This window comes from Podarcis pityusensis, assembly GCF_964106645.2.
Source record: "Podarcis pityusensis genome assembly, chromosome: 17".
In the NCBI taxonomy this organism is placed as follows: Eukaryota; Metazoa; Chordata; class Lepidosauria; order Squamata; family Lacertidae; genus Podarcis; species Podarcis pityusensis.
The window spans coordinates 19,855,491-19,880,649 of NC_138042.1; the positions used below are offsets into that span (position 1 = coordinate 19,855,491).

Below are 25,159 nucleotides of genomic sequence, written 5' to 3' on the forward strand. Positions count from 1 at the left end.
AACAAGTTCCGTTTTAAATACTGAAATACTAAATAAGATGGATAACAATGTGTAATAGAACAAGAAGCATGAAATTAGATTAAAGGTGTGTGAAAGAAAGTAATAGAAGTGGAAAGAAATTGCAATAGAGCAGATTGGAAGTCTAACACAAAGGTGGGGTGAGGGGTGGTGGATGGTGATGGGAAAAGGAATTATCTGTGGGATTGAGTGTAGGTATGTTTGAACATTTTTAAGGATTGTATGAAATGTATGTTTGTATATTTGCAATATGTGTGTATTAATGCTGAATTATTTTAATAATAAAAACTTTTTAAAAAAAATTAAAAAAAGAGAGAGAGAGAGAGAGAGAGTGATACAAATTTGTACTGGTTATAGTTAAGGGGATGTAGGACCAAACCAGCCAGGACACTGAAGAATGGAGGTAGAGGAGCTCCTACCATAACTGCATATTTGTCCTTTTGCATAGAAGAAGGGCTGTGAGGAAAGCAGTGGCCCAGCAATTCAAACACATCTGCTTTGCCAGAGTGCCGAGTGCCAACATGATCAAGTGATAAGATCTCCTTGCAATGGAGCTATGGATCGATCCTCTGTCCTTTGGTTATTTGTCCATAGGAATAGGTCTTCAGAGTCTTATCTCTCTGAAAACCACGGAAATGCTGGGAATTTTTTAAGCGAAAGATCTTAACTATGAATGTATGTGATTGCTATGTAATGCAGACCTTGCTTATTAAATTGAGCTTGTTGCAGCTTTTTCCTAACTGGAAAACCTTGTGAAATTTGAACACCGTCCCAAGGTTTGCTTGATTGTGTTTTGTTTTTTAAGAAGTTTTATCTGTGTTGCTGAGCAATGAAATTTCTTAGCATTAACAAATAGACAAAAGTACTTCCTTCTTGACTTCTGTTCCAAGAACATTTCTTAACAGAATTATTATTAAGTGGAAGAGGGAGGTTTTGTTTCTTTGAAAACAATAAGTGTCTCTGAGCATAATATAAGTCTGTGATTCACAAATCCTTCTTCATGGAAATGATGGAGGATTTTATGAGAATGCTGACCCTTTAAAACGTTTCTTATGTTGCTCCTATTGTCTCTTTCTCTCAATTTCATTTCTTTTGCGATTGCTGCACTCTCTTCTTTTGTGGTATTTTCTCTGTCCTTCACTTTGTTCTGCTTAAGCATGCTTGCCCAGTAATTTGAAAGCTATAGCTCCAATCTTCAGATCCACATGTAATATAGTTCCCTGAAAATAGGCATGCGTTACCAACAAACAAACCTCATGAGCTTTCATGTTCCATTTCTGATTTGTATTTTTTTCATTGTGAGGGGTATATAATTTGCAATGTTGTATTTTTAAAAAAAATGACAAGTAGAAAGTGAGGGTTTATTTTTTTAACCTAATTGCTCATAAAGCACAAAATGATTAATGCACCATTTATTCATATATTTCTGGAATGTATGGTTGTAGATTAGAAACTCCCCAAACAAGATTTCTCTGTATGTTACCACTCCCCTTACTTTTCCATCTACAGTGGTACCTTGGGTTAAGTACTTAATTCGTTCCGGAGGTCCGTTCTTAACCTGAAACTGTTCTTAACCTGAAGCACCACTTTAGCTAATGGGGCCTCCTGCTGCCGCTGCGCCGCCAGAGCATGATTTCTGTTCTCACCTTGAAGCAAGTTCTTAACCTGAAGCACTATTTCTGGGTTAGCGGAGTCTGTAACATGAAGCGTATGTAACATGAAGCATATGTAACCTGAGGTACCACTGTATATTGACCTACTGGCTAGATCTTGTGCTGCCACGATTTCCTTGCTGCTATCGCTGTGGACTCTGTAACCAGTATAGATGAACCTTTCCATGTCAAGAAAGCATGGTTTATCCCCAACTGTTTCCCCCTAAATGGAACAGTGCTTCCTTCACATTCATTGCCCTCAGTTGTCCTGATTCAGACTGGGTTCTTGCAAACTTGTTTATGGATGCTGGTGCTTCAGGGATGGGGAACTTGTAACTTGCCAGATGTTATTAAACTACAACGTCCATCTTTTCTTAACATTGGCTGTGCCGACTTAACTCTGATGGTAGCTGGAATCCAAAAATAGCTGGAGGACCACAGGTTTCTCCTCCCTGTTCCAGTGAAATATTAACCTCAGAAATATTTTTTCCCCTTAAAGACTGAAAGTTCATGCTGAGGACTGCACAGACCACCATTTAAAGCTCATTGTCCCATCTTGTAAGAATCATGGGAACTGTAGTTTTACTTGTATGTATAATACCCAGCACCCTTCACAAACTACAGTTCCCAGGATTCCTTGGTGGGTGCTTTAAATGCGTGTTGTATACACAGCCACACATTCAGACCCTGCCCAATAGAGATGTTGTTTCTTGTCAGAAGTTCTGAGAATTCTAGTGGAAATAATCCTGTTGTTTGTTATGAAAGAATTTAAGTTATAGTCTCTTCCCATCTCTTGGCGCGGGGGGGAGGAGGGAGCAGAGCGGAAATAGCCATTGATGAACCAGTGCTATGTCTTCCTGGCTATTTTTTATTTTTACAGTCGTACTTAATTCGTTCCGGAGGTCTGTTCTTAACTTGAAACAGTTCTTAACCTGAAGCACCACTTTAGCTAATGGGGCCTCCCGCTGCCGCCGCACCACCAAACCACGATTTCTGTTCTCATCCTGAAGCAAAGTTCTTAACCCGAGGTACTATTTCTGGGTTAGCGGAGTCTGTAACCTGAAGCGTCTGTAACCTGAAGCATCTGTAACCCAAGGTACCACTGTATTTTTAACCAATACGTTTCAGAGGCAAAGCCTCCTAGCTGTCATTGTACAGTGGTACCTCGGCTTACAAACACCTCAGCGCCGTGGCAGCAGGAGGCCCCATTAGCTAAAGTGGTACCTCAGGTTAAGAACAGTTTCAGGTTAAGAACGGACCTCCGGAATGAATTAAGTTCATAACCAGAGGTATCTCTGTACTATGTTCCTGTCTGAAATTCTGAAATAATGTCTTATTTCTAAAACTGACTAGTTTATTTTATTAGATAAAAAGACAGGCTAACATCCATCTCATGAAATAAATTTCCCATGCCACTGGGTCACTTTTAAAAGCAGTTAGATTTTCCTGTGCAAGTTAAAAAGGTGGCATGTACGACATAGAATAAAATGGCACAAACAGATACATTATCAGGATAGGATGCTGACTATCAGCCACAATGACCCAATGAGGCCTGTATGTTCAGGGTAATACCATATTTACTTGAATCTAATGCTCACCTTTTTTAGCCAAATTACTTTGCAAAAATTAAGGTGCGCATTAGATTCGATGTCACATTTACATCTGCCAGCAAATACATTTTTTGGTTTCCAGGTTCTGAAAATTGAGGTGTGCATTAAATTCGATGGCACATTAGACTCGAGTAAATACGGTATATCTTTGATTAACCAATCTGAAGGTGGGGCGACAGATGAGAACCAACACCTTGATGGCATGCTTGTGAGATTCCAGAAATCTGGTTGACAGCTGTTGCAAACAGAGCGTAATGCTGCCATTGTGGTTGATCAAACAGAAGTGTCTACTAACAATTGGTTTCAACCAATTTCCCCTTCCTTCTGCAACCCCTTGCACCCCTTCCACACTGTCTTGGAGGTTCCCTTAACTCTACTATGTCAGTAGGCATTTCATATGAACAGCACAGGAAGTCATCTTATACCAAATCAAACCATGATTAGTGCATTTAGCTCACTATTGTCTCCATTGGCGGTCAGCATCTCCCCAGGGTTTCAGGCAGGGCACATTGCCAGTCGTACCTTGAGATGCCCGGGATTGGGACCCTCCGCATGTGAAATGACTGTTTTGCCACTGAACTACGTACGGCCCTTCGTGTGTATCAAAAGCTTTTTCTGCAAGTGGAAAAGCTTAATTGGAAGTCACCCACAATGCAAGGAGAATAGGTAAAGCAAATATCAGAAATGTAGACATGAACTGGCCATGCGGAGATGGCAGTATTGAGTCGGTGGCTCATGTGCTTCTGGCTTGCACTCCTTATAAAAAGATTTGAGGAGTGAGGTTGTCCATGCCAGGTCACTCCACCCTTGCTACTGTGCCCTTTCTTCTAGTGGATCAAGATGATCAGGTGGCAGCAAAAAACTGCAAGATCCATTATTTTACTATTGATGTAAACCTCCAAAATATATTTTGTATAGTTAAGTTTTCACCTCTCTCTTCGGCACATTTTATTTTATTTTATTTTGTTGCTATGGCTAGTGACTGATGCAAATAAAGATTCTTCTGATCTAGACATGAACTGCATTTATTTACAAATGTTTATGAACTAGAATCTCATTATTTTCCAAATATCCCCAGGTGTTGCTGCTTTGGACTCCGGCATTTCTGGGAAGATTGGCTTGCGGGCAGTTGTTTACTACTTCTTCACTACAGCTTTAGCCGTAATCCTAGGTAATCCTAGAATCTTTATAATCCTTAAATTTATTTGCATTGTACAATGATGTTTTGTTTTTGTTTTAAATGCACATCAGAAGTAAACAGTCATTTTCACCTCACCCAGATTTTTTAGAAAGAGCATGTTTGGGTAAACTGTTACATCGAGAGTCATTCTCATGGAGTAGGATGTTTTTCCCCCTCCATGCTACATTCCAGATATGTGATTTCATAGGCATACAGGATTGTCTTAACAACAATTATAATGCTTAACCATGGGATTACCAGTACCTGTACTGTTACCTCTACTGTTTAGGGAAGCTTTTAATATTTGATGAATTATTGTATTTTAATATTTGGCTGGAAGCTGTCCAGAGTGGCTAGGGAAACCCAGCCAGATGGGCAGGGTATAAATAATAAATTATTATTATTATTATTATTATTATTGAGCAAACAAGGACCAGGCAGGAGCAAAGCAGCTGCAATCTCCTCCTTAGGATCCAGCACATTCACATAAACCATAATTTCGCTTATTGTGAATGTGCAACTTTGGCCCCCATGTCCATCTGCTGCCTTGGTTCATCAATAGGCTGAATGACTTGGTGTTTACTCTCTGTTGTGTGTGCCACAGAAGCTCAGAAATGAGTCAGCTGTTTCCTCACTAAAGGAATTAACTCATTAAACTGCATTCCTTAACACGATCTTGTGGCGACATTGTATCCTGTAACAGTGAACTCAGTTTTCCACCAAACTGTAAAAGAAAAATCATTGATTCTACAGCTGACATAATCCTGGCCTGTCATTTGCTGTGCTCTGGAAACAGCCATTGTACACCTTGTTTTCTTTTTTTTAAAATGCTGTGTGCAAGATTTCCATCTGTTCAGAATGTTATTTTTCTCCATTACAGGGGTTGTGTTGGTTGTGGCTATCAAACCAGGAGTGTCCCAGAATGCTGCGGAGATTGACAGAATGGGCAGTACACCTGAGGTCTCCACAGTGGATGCTATGTTAGACTTGGTTAGGTGAGCTTTCAAATTCTGTTCTGTTGCTAAACCAATTGCACCATAAATGCCAATGTCTCAGTTTTAAGCTATCAATCCACATATATCTGAGAGATGGAACAGCTTGTACAGTCATACCTCGGGTTATAGACTCTTCAGGTTGTATCTTTTTGGGTTGCGCACCGCGCCGAACCCAGAAGTACCAGAATGGGTTACTTCCGGGTTTCGGCACTTGCGCATGTGCAGAAACACTAAATTGTGCTTTGCACATGCGCAGAAGCGCCGAATCGTGACCCGCGCGTGCACAGACGCGGCACTGCAGGTTGCAAACATGCCTCCTTCACTGATCACGTTCACAACCCGAGCGTCCACTGTAGTGTAGAACTTTGAAGCAATAGATTGTATTCAGTGCTGTCTGCAGACCTTGAGCAAGCAGAATAAACCTCTGCTTTTACAATGAGACCTCACATTCCTCTTCTCCCTGTGGAGCCCTCTGAGTGCTTTCATTCACCTGCTCCAGGTGTTGTGGTTTCTCTGGAGCATATTTTGTGGGGAGAAGCAGAGATGTTGAAGTCCAGATGCCCAAGTGGAAATCTGCTCATGCAATGCTGGATTCTGACCAATATAAAGGACTTGTTCATAATGATGCAGTTCCTTTTCTTGATAAAGCACAGAGGGTAGCATATGCAATTCATACTAGCTTTTTCTTTTTCTTTACTCAGCTGGTAGGTGTCCCCTGCCCAATGCAGTATTTGGAACCATTTGTCTGCCAAAACAAAATGATATAATCACTAAACACAACAAGGAGAAAGTGTTACAAAGTCTGGGTGGGACATTTTTATCCTACTCTGTCAATCCAGTAAGATTGTATATCTGTATCCCATGCACTGTATCCCGACGGAATGACAAAATATAGCATGGAAGAAAGATCCCAGTCTGTTGTGAACCCATTTGTTAAAACATTGACTCTTTAAGGCCTTACATAAGTGTTTCACCTTGAACAGATCTTCCTAGAACTTTGAGCCTTGATATAATATATCCTGGGATATGTGGAGAGAGAGAGAGAAAAAAACATTACCACCAGCATTCCTTATTGCTTCTTGAATATACTTTGTATTGTTACATTGCAATGTCATTAAAGGATCTTAAAATCCTTCTGCAGGAATATGTTCCCAGAAAACCTTGTGCAGGCCTGTTTCCAACAGGTAAGTTCAATCTTGGTATTTACTAACCCCTGTTCTGGTATTTACTAACCCCTTCCCTGGGTGGCACAGTGGGTTAAACCACAGAGCCTAGGACTTGCCGATGAGAAGGTCAGCAGTTCGAATCCCCGCGACAGAGTGAGCTCCCGTTGCTCGGTCCCTGCTCCTGCCAACCTAGCAGTTCGAAAGCACATCAAAGTGCAAGTAGATAAATAGGTACCGCTCTGGCGGGAAGGTAAACGGCGTTTCCATGCACTGCTCTGGTTCACCAGAAGTGGCTTAGTCATGCTGGCCACACAACCTGGAAGCTGTATGCCGGCTTCCTCAGCCAGTAAAGCAAGATGAGCGCCGCAACCTCAGAGTCGGCCACAACTGGACCTAATGGTCAGGGGTCTCTTTACCTTTACCTTACTCTGCATTTATTTCTACACCTCCATAAAACAACATTGTGGTGCTTATACTGTAGGATACTGTGATATTTTGGGTGCAAAAAAACACAAACCTAATGAAAACATCAAGGAAAAATGAGGGTTTCCTTTCCAATTACTAACGCATTAGACAACAATTTTCAGAACCAAAGCAACATATAAAGCTTGCATTCCAGGGCGACATTAAGATACAAAACCAAAGGCCTTCATAGATCAAGTGGTTCCCTTTTTCTAGTGGTGCAGAAATATTTCGTGGCTGCAACTTCCTCAGCACTGGGATCGGCCCGCAAGGCGTCATCTTTATAGCTCAGAAAAAGAAAGTGAGGAATCAGAGGGAATTTTATGGTTCTCTGATTGCTTGCACTTACGGTGAAGGAGGAGAAGCGTTAGGTAGAAGGAATAAGGAATGTAGAAATAAACCAACACGAGGACATGACCCTGGCTCAGGTGTGGCTCTTCGGTGAGGATGTTGTGTTCTCTTAACTGCCCCTCTCCCAACACTCTTAATTCCCTTGGCAAAGTTTTCTGGAACAGTCTCACACTTATCGTCTTACACAACAGCAGGTGGCAGGGCAGGGCAGGGCTTCCCAACAGCAAGCGTTGCTGCTGGTTACCAAGAGGTGGATGGGGAGGAGCAACGAGCGAGGAGCTCAGCACAGGAGCATCAGATTGGCTTTGCTGAGCTTCCTGCACCTTGCCCTTCTGCCTCTCTCTCTTGGTAAGCAGCAGGGATACTCAGGGTCAGGGAGCCAGGTGAGCAACACCACCCCACCAACCAGTGCTTTGACGTTGTTATTTACACAGGCAACTCCCCATTTGCTTGCAATCAGCATGCTCGCAACCACTGCTGTTTTTTTGGCACACGGGCTTGTGTGTGTCCCGCCAATGCGTGCGGTGCCTCAGAACACAACCCCTGTGTAAATGGGGAGTTGCCTCTGCTCTGTTTCACACAGGCAACTAGCCTTGTGAAATGCAATGAACCCCAAAAGAGAAACATGAAACCAGAGTTTCCCAAACTTTGGTCTCCAGCTGTTTTAGGACTACAACTCCCATTATCCCTAGGTAGCAGGACCAGTGGTCAGGGATAATGGGAACTGTAGTCCAAAAAAAACAGGTGGAGACCCAAGTTCAGAAACCCTGCATTAAACAAATACTTCATCAAACAAACTCGTTATTATTATTATTATTATTTAGATATTTTATTGAAAAAATTCAGATATAATGCAGTAGATACAAAAAGAAGGAGAAAGGAAAAAGAACAAAACACAGAACTGTGTAAAGGCGGAAAAACTATATGCAGATGTACAAAAAATACCCTAACCCATACATGCTTTTATAAATTTGATATTGTTATCCTAATACTGATAGAAATATTAATAGTCTGCAGCACTTTGTATAAATTCATTCCAAATATTGTCGTATTTATCCAAGCAGAGTCTATGTCTGTAAGCAGTCCGTTCACCGGTTGCAAGTGTTATCATATTATCAATCCACTGATTAAAGGAGATCATATCTTTATTCTTCCAGTTCATCAGTATCAGCCTCTTGGCTACCATTAGAGAGCGTAAAATCCATTTTCGTTGTCCTTTTGCTAACTTCCGTACAGTAGGTATAAAGAAAACTAAATCATTTATTCCATACACTGTTGGCTCTTGTTCTAACATAACCCTTCATGATGATTTCCTAATATCATATTAGGTATTTCTATCTATGTACACATTATAATGCATCTGCACGTCAGCTGTTGTTGACATGTTAAAACCATAAATAGTATATATCAGCATTCTAGGCCTTACTAAACACCTTCCACCCTGAAAAGAAGTTTAAAAAATAGTTTCCTTGTCAATCCATTATATCCTAAGAATGTAATGTATGTTTTCTTAACTTTCAGTATAAGACCAAGCGTGTAGAAATAACGATCACAATGGAAGTAGACAAAAATGCTACTATTCCTACACCAGACCCACTCTCGACTGTACTTCCAACAGAGATTTCAAAGGTATGATTACTACTGGTTGTTGTATTGCACTGAAACTATTGAAATTATGACGAAAGGGTTAGGGTAGTAAAATTCTGCTTGTTAATGTGATAATTAATAACAGGAATTGAAAAGGATCTACTGGACCACACTGTTAAAAGACCCAAGCTTGTGGTCGAATTCTTTAAGATAATTTGTTCTCCAGAGGCTCCGCGTGCAGCCTTTTAGTAGCACTACACAAACCAATACTTTCAAAACTATAACCCAGGCATAGGCATGATCCCTAGCTAATAGGACCAGTGGTCAGGGATGATGGGAATTGTAGTCCAAAACATCTGGAGGGCCGAAGGTTGCCTATGCCTGCTATAACCCAAGGAAAAAAGTAGCAAACTAATCAATAAATGGGACGCAGGCGGCACTGTGGGTTAAACCACAGAGCCTAGGACTTGCAGATCAGAAGGTCGGCAGTTCGAATCCCTGCGACAGGGTGAGCTCCCGTTGTTCGGTCCCTGCTCCTGCCACCCTAGCAGTTCAAAAGCATGTCAAAGTGCAAGTAGATAAATAGGTACTGCTCCGGCGGGAAGATAAATGGCATTTCTGTGCGCTGCTCTGGTTCGCCAGAAGCGGCTTAGTCATGCTGGCCACATGACCCAGAAGCTGTATGCCAGCTCCCTCGGCCAATAAAGCGAGATGAGCACCACAACCCCAGAGTCAGCCATGACTGGACCTAATGGTCAGGGGTCCCTTTACCTTTACTAACCAATAAACACCAAACAGGCTTAAGTTTCTAGAGTTTCCTGAACGAGAAAGCTGCTTAAGTTTCACATAAACAAAATGCGTTGTTGGTATTCATATTTTATTGAAAAGATTTCAGTTTAAAGAAATAAAGTGATGCAAAGAAAAAGAGAAATAAAAAGGCACAAAAATATGTAGGGGGGAAACCCACAATATACGAATATATATGAAAAATACCTGAACCCATACATTCTTTTATAAATATGATATTATTATCCTAATACATATGGGAATATTAATAGCTCACTACATTTTGTCTAGCCTCATTCCAAATACAGCCGTGCCTTGGAAGTCAAATGGAATCCGTTCGGGAAGTCCGTTCAAGTTCCAAAACGTTCGAAAACCAAAGCGCAGCTTCTGATTGGTTGCAGGAAGCTCCTACAGCCAATTGGAAGCCCCGTCAGACGTTCGGCTTCCAAAAATAGTTCATAAATCAGAACAGTCACTTCCGGGTTTGTGATGTTCGGAGCCAAAACGTTCGAGAACTAGGCTGTTCGACTTCCAAGGTATGACTGTATTGTCATATTTATGCAACCAAAGTCTACATCTGTAAAGTGTTCATAATTTGCGAGTGTTATCATATTGACGATCCATTTATTAGAGGGAATTGTATCTTTATTCTCCCAGTTCATCAATATCAGCCTCTTGGCATTGTTGCTGATTGGTAACTTTTCTCCTTCACTCTCAATCTGCAGAATATAACCAAGGAATACAAAATAGTGGGTTTGTATTCCGATGGTATTAACGTTCTTGGCCTGATAGTCTTTTGCCTTGTCTTCGGAATTGTTATTGGGAAAATGGGAGAAAAGGGGAAGGTGCTGATGGACTTCTTCAATGCACTGAACGATGCCACAATGTACATAGTTCAGATAATAATGTGGTAAGTAGAATGATATCTTGCCCGTAAGTTTTGTTACTGTAATGGTATCAGGGGGTTGCTTGAGAGCAATCAGGCAAATGCCTCCCTGGTCTGTTGTAAAGCCTTGTTATTGGTGCCAAAAAAACCTTCACCATGCAGAGTGCCACTATTCTGTGGCTGGCTCATTCACTGGCAGAATCTGAGAGTCGGCGGTCCTTAAACCTTCCCCAGCAGAGTAGTTTCTTGATGCCCAGCCTGCGCTTCCCCTCTCTGCGCGGAAGCCTACTGCGCAAGGAGGGCGTGGGTAACGGGGGACCTCTCTCCTCGCCACTTTGCTCAGGCAAGGTGTCCTGGCACTGCCTCACCGCCCCCCCCCCAGCCCTGCAGCTCCTCTCCACTGGAGGCGTGGTTACTCACCTCCGCTGAGGAGGTGCTGCTTCCCACGATCTTTGGGGGCTCTCTGTAATCCATCCGGCTTTTCCCCTCTCGCCCCTGAGCCGATGGCAGTTCCCTGACAGTTATTGAATTCAGGATGATGATAATAATAAAAAAGTGATTTACATAAAACTTCTTTCAGAAAGTCGACGTGATTAACAGGTTTATTCCTTGAGTTTTAAAATATTACGCATTTGGCTGTGAAAGCTCTTTCTCCCTCCCCACCTCTTTCGCTTTTCCTCTTCCCCCTCCCCCGAAAGAGGCTATTTATTCAGCTATCAAAGTTACAGAATCGCTGGCAGTTGGGGACGGCATTTTTGGTATTCGTATAATTGAACCCTTGTTGCCAAAGCTATGACACAGCATGGTTTCTGCTCCTAACTTTCAAAAATACATCTCTTCTAAGCTTCTGAGGTTACCAGACGCCCCCGTTTCCCAGGGACAGTTTCCAGATTTACAAATCAGTCCCCATACAAAATCCATTGAGGTTGATACATATCCCTGGATTTATTGAAAAAAATCTGGTAACCTTATCATGACCTCCAACTACCAATGATGGTTTTTGGATGGGCTATAATAGTAAATAGCTGCTTTACTTATTGCTTGCCTGATTTCAGTGTTTACCACTTCTTTCTAACCCTATACTGTAACAGTGACACATATGAAACCTGTGACTGTTTCTTCTGTTATTTTTGTTCTGCATTCTATTGCTATTTGCAAAATTAAAAATTATTATTTTTCGAAAAAGCAATAGAGTGCAGTTGAGAAAATGCACTCCCTTAGAAGCAATCTAGAATTAAATTTCTTTTAGAAAGAAAGAAAGAAAGAAAGAAAGAAAGAAAGAAAGAAAGAAAGAAAGATCACTTCTATACAGGGGCTTTTATTTTGTTTTCCAAAGGTATTCCAGCTACACAATGCAGTACTCCCTTTCTTAGCTGTCCAATGTTGATTGACTCATGGATAATTTAGCTGAGATTCCTGCAAAACAGGGGGTTGGACTCTATGATTCTATGACTTCATGTTTTGCATAATGTTTTGCATAATAGCTCAAATTATGGTGTTCATAAAATGTACCAGTCGTGCTAATGTCTTTTTTTTTTTTTTTTACAACACCTAAAAATATGTAATGGTTCATAAATACAACTTGAGAAGCAAATAATTTCAGCCACCTGTTTTCTGTTCATTGTTATATGCATGAAGTTGAACAACTTCGTTGTTTAGTGTGTTTTTATAGCGAGCTCAATGAAATAACAGAGATCATGGAATACTTTCTATGACGTTTTGTGCATTCCAGGTATATGCCATTGGGTATTATTTTTTTGATTGCCGGAAAGATAATAGAAGTTGAAGACTGGGAGATTTTTCGCAAACTGGGTCTTTACATGGCTACTGTTCTAAGTGGGTATGTTATTCCTTGAACTGTAATAAAAATGTACTGATTTACTTTTCATTTTTAATTTATATATGATAGATCGGTTTCTTCTGTAACTGGGTATGAGGGGACATTCGTTTTATAGACGTTCTAATTTCACTGTGCTTCAGAATGACATTGAATTAGAAACGCATTCTTTTTATTTCAATTGTCAGCTCCCAGGCAATATAATGGGGGGGGGGAGGCCACATGAGGTGGGGGGGAGCAGTGGCGTAGCGTGGGGGTGCAGGGGGGGCCGGCCGCACCGGGCGCAACATCTGGGGGTTAGGGTTAGGGGGCGCAAATCCACAGGTTAGGGGGCGCAAATCCACGGGTTAGGGGGCGCAAATTACTTGCCTTGCTCCGGGTGCTGACAACCCACGCTACGCCACTGGGGGGGAGGGGGGGCACAGAGTCCCAAGCTGAGTTACATGCATATAAATGGAACTCATACTTTGATTCTGTGGTCACCTAAGGAGTATGGTGGCCAATGTGAGATTGGAATTCTCTCCTCCCCCCATAATTTTTATTAAATTTTCTGTTTTACATTTTAGAATATTCATTTAAACAACCTTAAAATATCAGTGACTTCCATTTTCTCTTTCCTTGGGTTCATTTTGCATAACATAAATCCCCGCATATTTTACATAAACTAAACCATGGGTATGCAAACTAAGGCCCGGCGGCTGGATCCGGCCCAATCGCCCTCTAAATCTGGCCTGCGGATGGTCCCGGAGTCAGCGTGTTTTTACATGAGTAGAATGTGTCCTTTTATTTAAAATGCATCTCTGGGTTTTTTGTGGGGCCTGCCTGGTGTTTTTACATGAGTAGAATGTGTGCTTTTATTTAAAATGCATCTTTGGGTTATTTGTGGGGCATAGGAATTTGTCATTCCCCCCCCCCAAAAAAAAATATAGTCAGGCCCCCCACAAGGTGAGGGACAGCAAACTGGCCCCCTGCTGAAAAAGTTTGCTGACCCCTGAACTAAACCATCCAGTATTCCATTATTACACCCATCAAAACTTATTTACACTGTTGAATTTATCTTAATGCTACCAGCGTTTTCAAGTGTACACAATTTCCCAATATGTCACACCTTGATGCATATGAGTAGATCATACATCAAATATATAACAACATCAAACAAAATATACAAGTATGTCACATATATGAGATATTGTTGGGCCAATTTTCCAAGTCAAAAACTGCAATAGCTTGGCTAGCTTGCTATGCTGCTGGTAGGTTTTGGAACCCGTTGACAGCACTTCCCTAATGCTTTATTGTCAGGTAATATCTGAAAGGTAAAAAGGGGGGGTACCAGGAGGAAGTATGCTTCCATGCATGTTAGGAAGCAGCACCTTGGGATCAGGGCCATAGTGGGCGCTGTTTTGCATGCACCTCTGGGTGTGTGGGGAAAGGGAGAGTTACCTGTTGCCTGAACGTCTAGAGATCTATTGCCAATATGGACAGAAAAGCTCGATGGGCCACAATGAAGGACGATAACTCAGTGGGACTCACCTCCCCCTGTGCAAGTGGAGGGGACGTGAGAGCCCGCAACCCCACCTCCTCCTTAAGGCAGAAGTGGCTTTCATATTAATTTGAACAGTTTTAAAAACAGAACTAAATTTCAAAAATTGAGCTGTGATTTCTGCATTGCAAGTGGGCTGGACTAGGTGGGATCCTTCCAACTTTACAGTTCTATGATTCTGTGATTTCCCTCTCCCTTTTTTCCCCCAGGCTTGCAATTCATAGTATTGTAATTCTGCCGCTCATGTACTTAATAATAGTCCGGAAAAACCCGTATAAATTTGCCATGGGGATGGCTCAAGCACTTTTGACAGCACTCATGATTTCCTCAAGGTAAGGATAATTTTGAAAAAAAAAAATCTTCTCTTCATATCGAATCATCTTGGAGTTAATAGAAATGAATTTAGAAATGATTAAAGCTGCCCTCTGTTTTGCCGCGTTAAAGTCTTCATCTTAATTTCCAGTAGCCCCATAAGTTGTCTCATGCCAGATTAATAGCCATGCACATTGGCATTTTACTACTATGCTTCTTAAAGTCTTTTCTTTATTTTCTCCCCTCCCCCCCCCCCAAATGTGTGTGATCCAGTTCAGCCACTTTACCTGTCACCTTTCGCTGTGCAGAAGAAAAAAACCATGTTGACAAGAGAATTACCCGATTTGTTTTACCGGTAGGCGCTACAATCAACATGGATGGTACCGCCCTTTATGAAGCAGTGGCTGCTGTTTTTATTTCACAACTTAATGACTTAGAACTAGATATTGGGCAAATAGTGACCATTAGGTAAGAATTGTACTCTTGCATGCTTTTCAGTTCTTCTTTCCCAAGCAATGTAACTGCTGACTTTGTTATCCAGAATGCTTAATGTATACAAAGGTGGGCCAACCACAACATGATCTGACGTCTCGCTGAAAACGTGTAGAGAACAGTGAGATTGGTCATCCCAGTAAAGGGATAAATCAGCTGTGGAACTGAACAAAGACCGGATTTTCTGATATACCCACAGATACTGGCATTTGACTCGTGCTTTAGGGATGAACTGAGCAGCCTAATTCTGACTTGTTTCAGCCGTAGCCCTGTGTTCTGTAGAATTACAGATGAGCATACCTATTACACAGTAGATATTGTTACACAGCAAGGGACGCGGTTGGCACTGTGGTCTAAACCGCTGAGTCTCTTGGGCTTGCCAGTCGGAAGGTCGGTGGTTCGAATCCGCGCGACGGAGTGAGCTCCCGCTGCCCTGTCCCAGCTCCAGCCAACCTTGCAGTTCGAAAGCACGCCAGTGCAAGTAGATAAATAGGTACCACTGTGGCGGGAAGGTAAACGGCATTTCCACGCGCTCTAGTTTCCGTCATGGTGTCCCGTTGCGCCAGTAGCAGTTTAGTCAAGCTGGCCACGTGACCCGGAAAGCTGCCTGTGGAGAAACGCCGGCTCCCTTGGCCTGAAAGCAAGATGAGCGCCACACCCCATAGTCGCCTTTGACTGGACTAAACTGTCCAGGGGTCCTTTGCCTTTTGTTACACACCACTCCTGTCTCCAGGCAGTTTAAGATTCCAGGGGTACCAAGCGTGCTTCCAAGGGTCTGTGTTTCCTTTTGGACAGTGGAGACTATGGCACCTTTATGATATATGGTTTATTTACACGTAAATACAACCTGGAGAAAGTTCAGAGCATTTTTCATCCCAAGAGGGTCTCTTGCTTCTCCAATAAGCAGAAGAGGCTTAAGTCTCAGAACAGAGAAATCAGCCAAGCTCTCTGCCTGTCCCAGCCAGCCCACATAGTTTTCCAAATGATTTCCCTTGCTTACATCATCCAAACTGAAACCCTAAATCCCTTAAACCCTTTTTGTCTCTGCCCACTAACACACAGCTGGAAGAGGTGTCCATATTCCTCTGAATTATTACTTTATTATTCAGCTGTCTTGTCACTATGCTTTTTACTATGTTTTCACTTTGTAATGTGACATTCTGTAATGTGTTTTTAATGTTATACACCGCCCTGGGATCTTTTGGCAAGGGGCAGTATATAAACTGAATAAATCATAATAGTTTTCGCCCTCCCAGTGACTTTCTGGGTAAATGACTCAGTCCTTACTAGCTTTCTTCCCCTTGATGTTTCCTCTTCCAGGTGGTTTCCTGAATGGGGAAAACTGAGTCCAGCTATTTAAAGTCTGGTTTTCAGTTTAACCCTCCAAGCATGGATTAATTCTAACTTTTAGACCCAAGAATTTCGAGGAGATTTAGAGCACACACCCCGCCCAAAAAAACACCTCATAGCAATATAAAATGCACTGTTTTAAAACCTTGTTGTGAATGTTGTCCCACCTCCTCCAAGACAACTAAAATATCTTCCCTCTTGACACCACCGCTACTAAAACCTAAAATGGCTGCAGTGTTCTATGATGCAAGAAAAGACACAGATCAATTAAAAAAAAACCCTCAACTGGTATATCCCTTAGAAATCCCTTTAGATTATTTCTTGAATTTACAATCATTCAGCAGTTGGAGTTTCCCATAAAGTCAACGTTTTTTAGGACAGTAGGGAATATTTTTAAAAATAACAACTCTGGTTTAAAAACTTCAAGAAGTGTTTCCATAACTGCACAAGACTGAATGAAGCAGAAACATATCTAATGCCCTTTTCTTGGTTTGGGATGTAGCGTCACAGCAACAGCAGCCAGCATCGGAGCCGCAGGTGTGCCCCAGGCTGGACTAGTTACCATGGTGATTGTCCTGAGTGCCGTCGGACTGCCTGCTGAAGATGTGACCCTCATAATAGCAGTGGACTGGCTTCTGTAAGTGTCTAAACATGAATGTCTCTCAATCCTGTGTCCTCAGTAATGCAGGTACAGTGGTACCTCGGGTTAAGAACTTAATTCGTTCTGGAGGTCCGTTCTTAACCTGAAACTGTTCTTAACCTGAAGCACCATTTTAGCTAATGGGGCCTCCTGCTGCTGCCGCGCCGTCGCCGTGCGATTTCTGTTCTCATCCTGAAGCAAAGTTCTTAACCTGAGGTACTATTTCTGGGTTAGCAGAGTCTATAACCTGAAGTGTCTGTAACCTGAAGCGTCTGTAACCTGAGGTACCACTGTATCCATAATAAAAGGTTGCCTGTGCTAGGCCATTAACTTGAGAGCAGATCTGCTGTACATCTTATTATTTGTATCAAAACGTGTGACATACAAATTGCAGCCCTGCTGGGGGGATTACTTATCCGTCCGCCCAGTGTGTGGTTTAGAGGGTTCAAAGCTGAACAAATTTGAAAATGTAGAGAAAGGGTGAGGAACCTGTGGTGGATCCACAACTTCCACCATCTCTGATCTTGGGCTATGTCAGTGATGACCAAGCTTGGCCCTCCAGCTGTTTTGGGACTACAATTTCCAATTGCTGGGATCCACTTGAAAACTCAGTTCACTCTGAACTTAAAGTTCACGTTGAATTTTTGAAACGCAAATGTTAACATTCGTTCCATGGAGCTTAAAGTTCATATTTTTTTAAAAAACTGAGCTTTCGAATGTGATCTTTCCCACATTTTGTTTGAGTTCTGGAACTGTGCCATTCGTTACAAAATCAGCCTTGCGAACTGAAACACTTTGCAGAAGCAGTATAACTTTTGCCTTTGTAAAAATAGATTGGACCCGGTCAACTTGCCCAGACTGACCCAAAATGTTTATTCCATAGGGATAGATTCAGAACAATGGTGAATGTCCTCGGCGATGCCTTTGGCGCTGGAATTGTGGAGAAGCTCTCGCAAAAGGAACTGGAGCTTATGGACGTTGGTGCTGAAGTCAACATAGTGAACCCTTTTGCCCTGGACAAAGCAACGAAGGATGACAGTGAGGAAACAGAGGCCAAGAAATCTTATGTGAATGGAGCTTTTGCTATTGATAAATCAGACACCATATCATTCACCCAGACATCACAGTTCTGAATGAAATTGACTGACAAGGGAGCCACACTGGATTAAAGGACATGGGAAGGCCCTATGTTGAGCCATATTCTGGGTCCCTCTCACTTCAGACCCCACATGCTGTATTTTTTCTTCTTTGCCTATATTCATACAGGCAAACAGGAAGACACACATCCTGTCTCACAAAACTCCCCTTCTCAGATCTGCCACAAGACAGAGAGCACAATCGCCCGGCTCCTTTTCTTGTGCAGGCTATAGGGAGATTTAAATTTTGCCCACAGCTGAGAACGTGGCCATATCACAATGGGATGGCCAACATGTTGTGTTGATTTCTTCAGGAGCCTCAGTGATAGGTATATTCTCAGCATAGATATGTTCCCTGACAAATACACAACGTCAGGGAACCCTACTCAGCTGAGGCCCTACACTGAAACAGGCCACAGTCTTACCTGTGTCGGCACTCTGAAGAACATTACCATGCATGAAATCATTTAGCAAACCGAAAGGATAAGTGTGTTGCTTTGAATGAGAGGCTCCAGATTTTCCTCAGCTCTTTGTTTTTGAAACATCTGATCATTGAGGGCAGATTGCTCCCAGTTGCACAAATACGTATTTTCTTTTAAAGAGCCATCTCTTGAGAATTCTAGGTATCTGCTTGCAACGATCATGCTGATAAGTTGGGATAATAAACCAAAGGATATGGTTTATATCTGAAGCATAGTGTGGTGTTCCCATTCCTCTACTCTGCACATGAAATTCCTTTTTGTTTTTCAAAAAGGAAGACTCTTCTTTTAAAAATAACTTTTAAAGGAATTCTTATTTGAAATTCCATCTCTGACATTTCTCTGCAAATCAGCACTGTGCCAAATGTTCATTCTGGTAGCTAATTAACTGTTAGAGAAAGGAGATGAGACTGGTCCTTCAGTACGTGTGAACTTTTAAAAAGTATGTGTATATTTTTTAAAAAATAAACTATATAGTATGGAAATTGGAAATTACTACAAAAGAGCTTTCATTTTCATGTTTTCTTTTACACCATAATTTATAGCAAGAACATATCTGGACTTCAAATGCTAAGTCAATCATAACAGCTTTGCTGTAATTTGAAACTCTCATAATTTAGCTTTCATCATTTATTAGTCCTCTTTTGGAAGTGGCAAGAAGTAACTTCAGAGCTACCAGTATTTCTCAGCTCCAGGGAAAACAGATAAAAATAAACCGCATAGCTATTCATGACATAGCTTGTCGACATTTTATGCTTTCAAGAATATACCCACTGAATAATTGCTAGTGGTTAGCTGAGTGTCAGTTTCCTGCTTCTTACTTTCGTTTTATAATTTAATCTGAAAGCTTGCAATGGCCAATATGATAGGCCTCATGACAATAAAAACCCAAACTTTAAAGCAGCCCTCGAATGGTGAAGAACAAATATTAGCATTTTACAAGTGTTCGTAGCATAACGGAGACATATTTTCATATCAGCTACATGGGCGTGGCTTTTTTATCAAACCATTCCATAATGTTAAACATTTTATCTAATACTTATACCAGGTATTTTAATGGTGCACTTTTTCCTGCAATGAAAATTATTGCAAAGTATAAACTATTTTGAGTGCACATCCCTTGTTGGCTACCTGACTTGAAACACAGACTAAAATTAAGAGAGAATACCTTTTCTTTTCTTTTTTTGTAAATAAGCTTGTGTTAAACCGAAAAATATGCACTTAATTGCTATCAAGAAAAATAAAAATTTCTGTAGCATTAGACAAACTCGGTCTTACACTTTTGTATTCAGTAAATAAGCCAGGATATGTGCCAAAGACAACTGAAACAAACAAACAAAATCACATCTAGCATACATTTTGATAAATTGCACCTTAACTGAGAGGCATAATACTGTATGTATTTAAATATTATAAGCTAAAAATGCAGTGTGCATACAAAGTGAAAGTGTTGATATGTTTATACAAAATGAAGGCGTGTACAGTGTAAATTAGTTCTTTATCTTGTGCACAATTATTTTTTAAAATATATTTGTACAGCTTTGCTACTGCTAGAGACAGAAAAACATCCAGAGCCAGTAGTACTTATTCTTTTCTTTGCAGCTTTCTTTTTGTAACTCGTCCTTTCACCACTGTACATGTTGCCTTTCTTTCATCTGAATAAACAGTCATCCTGCCTTCAAACTATCCCTGCTCTACATCTGTATGCAGACTTCTCCCTGGGAACAAATACATCACGTAGGCTTCTGCTCATCTGTTCTAGCTGTTAAACTAGAATGGAAGAAAAACAATGCCTGGTTTTTCTGAAGCTGGTTTTGCCAGAGTAGCACTAATAAATATCACAAGGCTATTCGAGAGTGAGTTGCGGCTGGGACCCGTGTTTCCTTGCGACCCGTAAACGTGATTTATTATTAAGTCACCTATATTATAGCAGGTGCTTATAAATCAAAAGAAACAATGATGTATCAGTCCTCAGGCTCACGACCAAGACCTAAAGATAAGAGCTTTGGAAACGGGAAGCTCAGGGCTAGTATCCAAAATGTGCTTTGGCTGTAGCAAACCCAAGCAATCTGACAATAAACAATAGCGTTAGTCACATAATATGCATATTTAAATCAGGTTGACTGTTTTGATTGTACTTACGTTTCTGTGAACTGCTTTGAGGGGTGTTCCTTTGGGGATTGAAGGATGAGACGGAAATTAAATAATACTGCTATATCTGTTAATCTTCTAGATTTCTCATGGTTATGCCCATGTGGAATAAATCGTGTACAGCATCATGAACTATGATCACTGTGTACTTTCATTCTTCCTACTTGTCGAGGTACCACAAAAGCACATCTAATGGGTTACACATAAGTATACTGGGGCTTTTCTAAAAGACGTATGCAGCAAGATCCATGTGCACAACAGAGCCATTTGCAGTATTTTCCTCAACAGTTTCCTGTGTCGAAATAAAAAAATTCCTTCCTGTAGCACCTTAAAGACCAACTAAGTTAGTTCTTGGTATAAGCTTTCGTGTGCATGCACACTTCTTCAGATACACTGAAACAGAAGTTACCAGATCCTTCTATATATTGAGAAGGTGGGGTGGGGTATTACTTAGAAGGGTGGTGGGAATCGGAGATTGGCAGATAGCTGAGATGAGCCTGTTGACGACTCTTAACGACTGTAATAGTTTCCTGTGTGTGTAACAGGCGTGGCTTATCTTGTGAAGCAGAAAAGTTCAAGTTGTGTACAGTGGTACCTCTGGTTGCGAACGGGATCCGTTCCGGAGGCCCGTTCACAACATGAAAAGAGCGCAACCTGAAGCGCCGTATCTGTGCAGGTGTGTGGTGCGATTTGGCACTTGTGCACATGCGTGAAGCGCAATTTAGCGCTTGTGCGCATTCACGAGCAGCGAAACCCGGAAGTAACCCTTTCCGGTACTTCCGGGTCACTGCGGGGCGTAACCTGAAAGAATGTAACATGAAGCAAACGTAACATGAGGTATGTCTGTATAAAGCTGATGCACAAAAACAAGTTCATGTACAAGTGCAACAAGTGCAGCAGCAAACTATGATCTGGTGTGATCTCCAAACATAGCCAGTATGCTGCTACAAAGGTCTGTCTAAAGTCACTTTTGAAATAGCATTTTGTGCTGATGGATTACCATTTTAAATGTATGGTGTGAGGGGAAATGTTTCATAGGATTTAAAATCCACATACGCTTTTCAAAGAAGAATCTATGGAAGGGACCAGACAGAAAACTAGGGATCTATCTAGAAAGAGTTATCATCCCATATAATACGTCACATTATCCCTTCAAAATCCCAGTCCATTGGCCCAAAATGTTTCACCAGGAGCTTTGCTATAGACATCATAAGCCAGTGATAAAACTATCCTCCATGAATCTGTCTAATCCATTGGCAGGCAAACTAAGGCCCAGGGGCCGGATCCGGCCCAATTGCCTTCTAAATCTGACCCATGGACGATCCGGGAATCAGCGTGTTTTTACATGAGTAGAATGTGTGCTTTTATTTAAAATGCATCTCTGGGTTATTTGTGGGGCATAGGAATTCATTAATTCCCCCCCCCCAATATAGTCCACCCCCCTACAAGGTCTGAGGGACAGCGGACTGGCCCCCTGCTGAAAATGTTAGCTGACCCCTGGTCTAATCCCTTTTAAAGCTCACTTAGTGGCTATGATCACATTGTAGTGAATCACAAACACCTGGTTGGAGCCAGACTGTTGGATCACTCCACACACATCTTTGCACCAGGCCGGGGGGGGGGCAGGTCGAAGGTTGTGATGGGCAGAGGTGTCCCGTCCCCCCCAACATACACAGAGCTTTGCCAACTAAGTCGGCTGGCTGCTGAATTTGTAGGCAGGCAAAAGTGCTGCTGGCAGGATTCCCACCAGTGGTAGACCCACAGTGAGGCATTCAAAGGGCAGGGAAAGGGAGGGGCAGAGTTGATCCTACAGCCATCAGGTGATGGGATCTGGATCAGTCCAGTCCCAAACGCTGCACCTCCCACCCCAGCCACTGTGCATGACAGGTCTATGATTGCAGTGGTGCCCCCACCACTCCAATTAGTCTCATTGGGCAATGGCCAAGGTTACGAATGCCCCCCACCCCAGTCAGTTGAATTCAGTCCGATTAAAATAAATGGAACAGGTTAGTAATGATTTAACCAATGTCCTATTGATTGCAGTGGGAACAAACTTCAGCTAAATTAATTGAGATTCAGCCACTAACCGTACCCATTATGTGAAGAAGGACTTAAGTTTGTCCTGAATCTGTTGCCAGTTAGTTTCAGTTGTATGTTAATTGCTTAAAAGGAATGGCCTACTAATTTTTAAATTATTTATTATATAACACACAGCCGCAGATACACATAAAACATATTATGTTTTGATAAATTTATAATGTAATTGATTGTATATTTAAACTTCATTAAATTTAAAAAAATACAATAATTTATTTTTTAAACGTATGGATTCATTGAAATAGATTTTACATTATAGCAGTGAAAAGCCTTAAATAACTCTATTTTTGCACTCTCATTTCATATGCTTGATAAAAAGGAACTCAAATTGTTACTTTTTATTTCTTAATTATTTCAGTGAATGTTGATGCTGTTGTAACATACCATCTTATCTTATTAAGCCACTGTTCCGTCCAAACGCAGGACTGTGACATTTGACTGATATCACTCTGGGCGGTTGCCAACGAAGTATTAAAACACACAAAAACTCAAACATTAAAAACCTCCCCGTACAGGGCTGCCTTCAGATGTCTTCTAAAAGTTATAGATAGATGTTTATTTCCTATTACAAACTGGCTTCAATAATAAAAGTAGATGTGTGATTGATGGCTTCTATATATTCCTTGACATTGCTGTTTGCAATCGATAAGCTATAAAACCATAATGTTCCATGAAGTGCTTTTTTTTCTTGGAGGGTACGCATACCCCTAAAGATTTTGTGAATCTAAGTTTGGCCTCATTGAGGTGCAGTATTTCAATATGAGTAGGAAAATGAGAGTACCCATAAACATTTTTAAGAAAAAAAGCACTGGTCCTGTTAAGTTGTGGGTGAACATATCAGACAACACAGCGATTCTTCCAAAGCAGCTCTTTATTTGTAAGCTGGAACAGAACTGAACTGAGGAGCTCAGTCAGCTTGCTTATGTAGAGCTCCACTAGAATGCAACAGTAACCATTTTCTGTAACTAGCCAATCACTGCACGTCACTTTCAATCCTTCATTTGCATACAAACTATCCAATCACTGAACGTCACTTTCGATCCTTCATTTGCATAACTATCTACAGTATCCCCCTGCTGGCCCAGGGTGAGAACTTCAGTGCATAACAGGTCCCATGCCACAATGTTCAGAATCATGGGGAGTGAAGACAGCAGCCTGATCAGAAACAACTTTCACTCCACATCACACCTGTTTTCACAAATGATGTTTTCTAAAGCAAAGACACAAGCTTCCTTGAAAACCTGTACCTTTCAGGATGGTTTTAAGTTTTAAAAAAAAGAACTTTTCCTCTATATTTGATTCAAAGGGGATTCAAAAATAAATAAATCTGCAACGCATCTTGTTCTTGATTCTGAGCAGTCATGTGCTAAAAATCCCGCTTACCACAGAAGCAACAACGAAACCAGGGTTTGTTATGGGGATTAGCTGAATCGGGACCAGAGCTGGGTGGGAAGGGGGCTTTGGCCCTATACCTCGGCTGACCCAAATCAGTCCTCCGGATACCTGCTATTTGTGCCCGTAGGAATTTTGCTCACATAGCAAATAGAGGGTGTGAGGAGGCCCAATATTGAAGAAGCCGCTCCCCCAGTATTATACTCCTGATCGAGACTGGGATTCTCTGTTCAAGTCATTTTTGCTTGTTGTTATTTTAAAAAAGAAACAAGCAAGCAAACGCCAGCCACACAAGACAAAATGACATGAATTTTGCCACATGCAGTTTGGACCTAAATCGTAAGAGTGATGGATTTAGGATCTGACGTCGATCTGAGCTATTTCCACCAGGATTCAATTAATGGGGGGACCCGGACCCCTTTTACTTTTCATACTGACCCCTCTTAGCTACTGTGTTTTAAGGATATGAGCGGCCACAATGTCCTTGTTTTCACTGGAGAATTGTTGGAGGGGATGGAATAGACATGGGTAGGCAAACTAAGGCCCAGGGACTGGATCCGGCCCAATCTCCTTCTAAATTTGGCCCGCAGACGGTCTGGGAATCAGTGTGTTTTTACATGAGTAGAATGTGCCCTTTTATTTAAAATGCATCTCTGGGTTATTTGTGGGGCATAGGAAGTCGTTCTTTTTTTCTTCTTCTTCAAAATATAGTCCAGACCCCCACAAAGTCTGAGGAACAGTGGACCGGCCCCCTGCTGAAAAAGTTTGCTGACCCCTGGAATAGGATGTCCCTATTTTCACCTGAGAAATGTTGGAGGGGATGGAATATAGCTAAAATTAGGGTTAATCAGGATGAGGCTTGTGAGTTGCACTAAGAGCTTCCATACCACCCTAAGCATTTGAGCACTGACTAGATCCAACAAGATCTACAGCAATTCACTCATCTGGCTATCGTAGTGGAAAAGCCTCATTATGCCAGTCAAAATAAGCCAAGTATTTTCCGGGAAAGGTTAGGAAGTGTGAAATTATGCCAGAGAGCT

General features: G+C 41.5%; 1 protein-coding gene and 1 long non-coding RNA gene across 3 annotated transcripts in view; one reads left to right on the forward strand and one right to left on the reverse strand.

Moving 5' to 3' along the window:
- The window catches only part of SLC1A1 (solute carrier family 1 member 1), a 37,092-nt gene extending 18,350 nt beyond the window's left edge, over nt 1-18,742 (forward strand). For both annotated transcript variants that reach the window (XM_080987855.1, XM_080987856.1), the window contains exons 3-12: nt 4,359-4,451; nt 5,341-5,455; nt 6,597-6,639; nt 8,956-9,063; nt 10,533-10,717; nt 12,426-12,533; nt 14,280-14,402; nt 14,656-14,850; nt 16,727-16,861; nt 17,748-18,742. In XM_080987855.1, the coding sequence (XP_080843981.1) occupies nt 4,359-4,451; nt 5,341-5,455; nt 6,597-6,639; nt 8,956-9,063; nt 10,533-10,717; nt 12,426-12,533; nt 14,280-14,402; nt 14,656-14,850; nt 16,727-16,861; nt 17,748-17,997 (1,355 nt within the window). In that variant the 3' untranslated portion in view covers nt 17,998-18,742. The remainder of the gene's footprint in view (nt 1-4,358; nt 4,452-5,340; nt 5,456-6,596; nt 6,640-8,955; nt 9,064-10,532; nt 10,718-12,425; nt 12,534-14,279; nt 14,403-14,655; nt 14,851-16,726; nt 16,862-17,747) is intronic.
- A 200-nt stretch (nt 18,743-18,942) lies between these two features.
- On the reverse strand, nt 18,943-21,514 carry LOC308466837. The gene is made up of 2 exons (XR_013981000.1): nt 21,146-21,514; nt 18,943-20,910 (listed from the first exon to the last, which is right to left on the reverse strand). It is a non-coding gene; the product is annotated as an uncharacterized lncRNA (long non-coding RNA).
- Between the last annotated feature and the right edge of the window lie 3,645 nt (nt 21,515-25,159).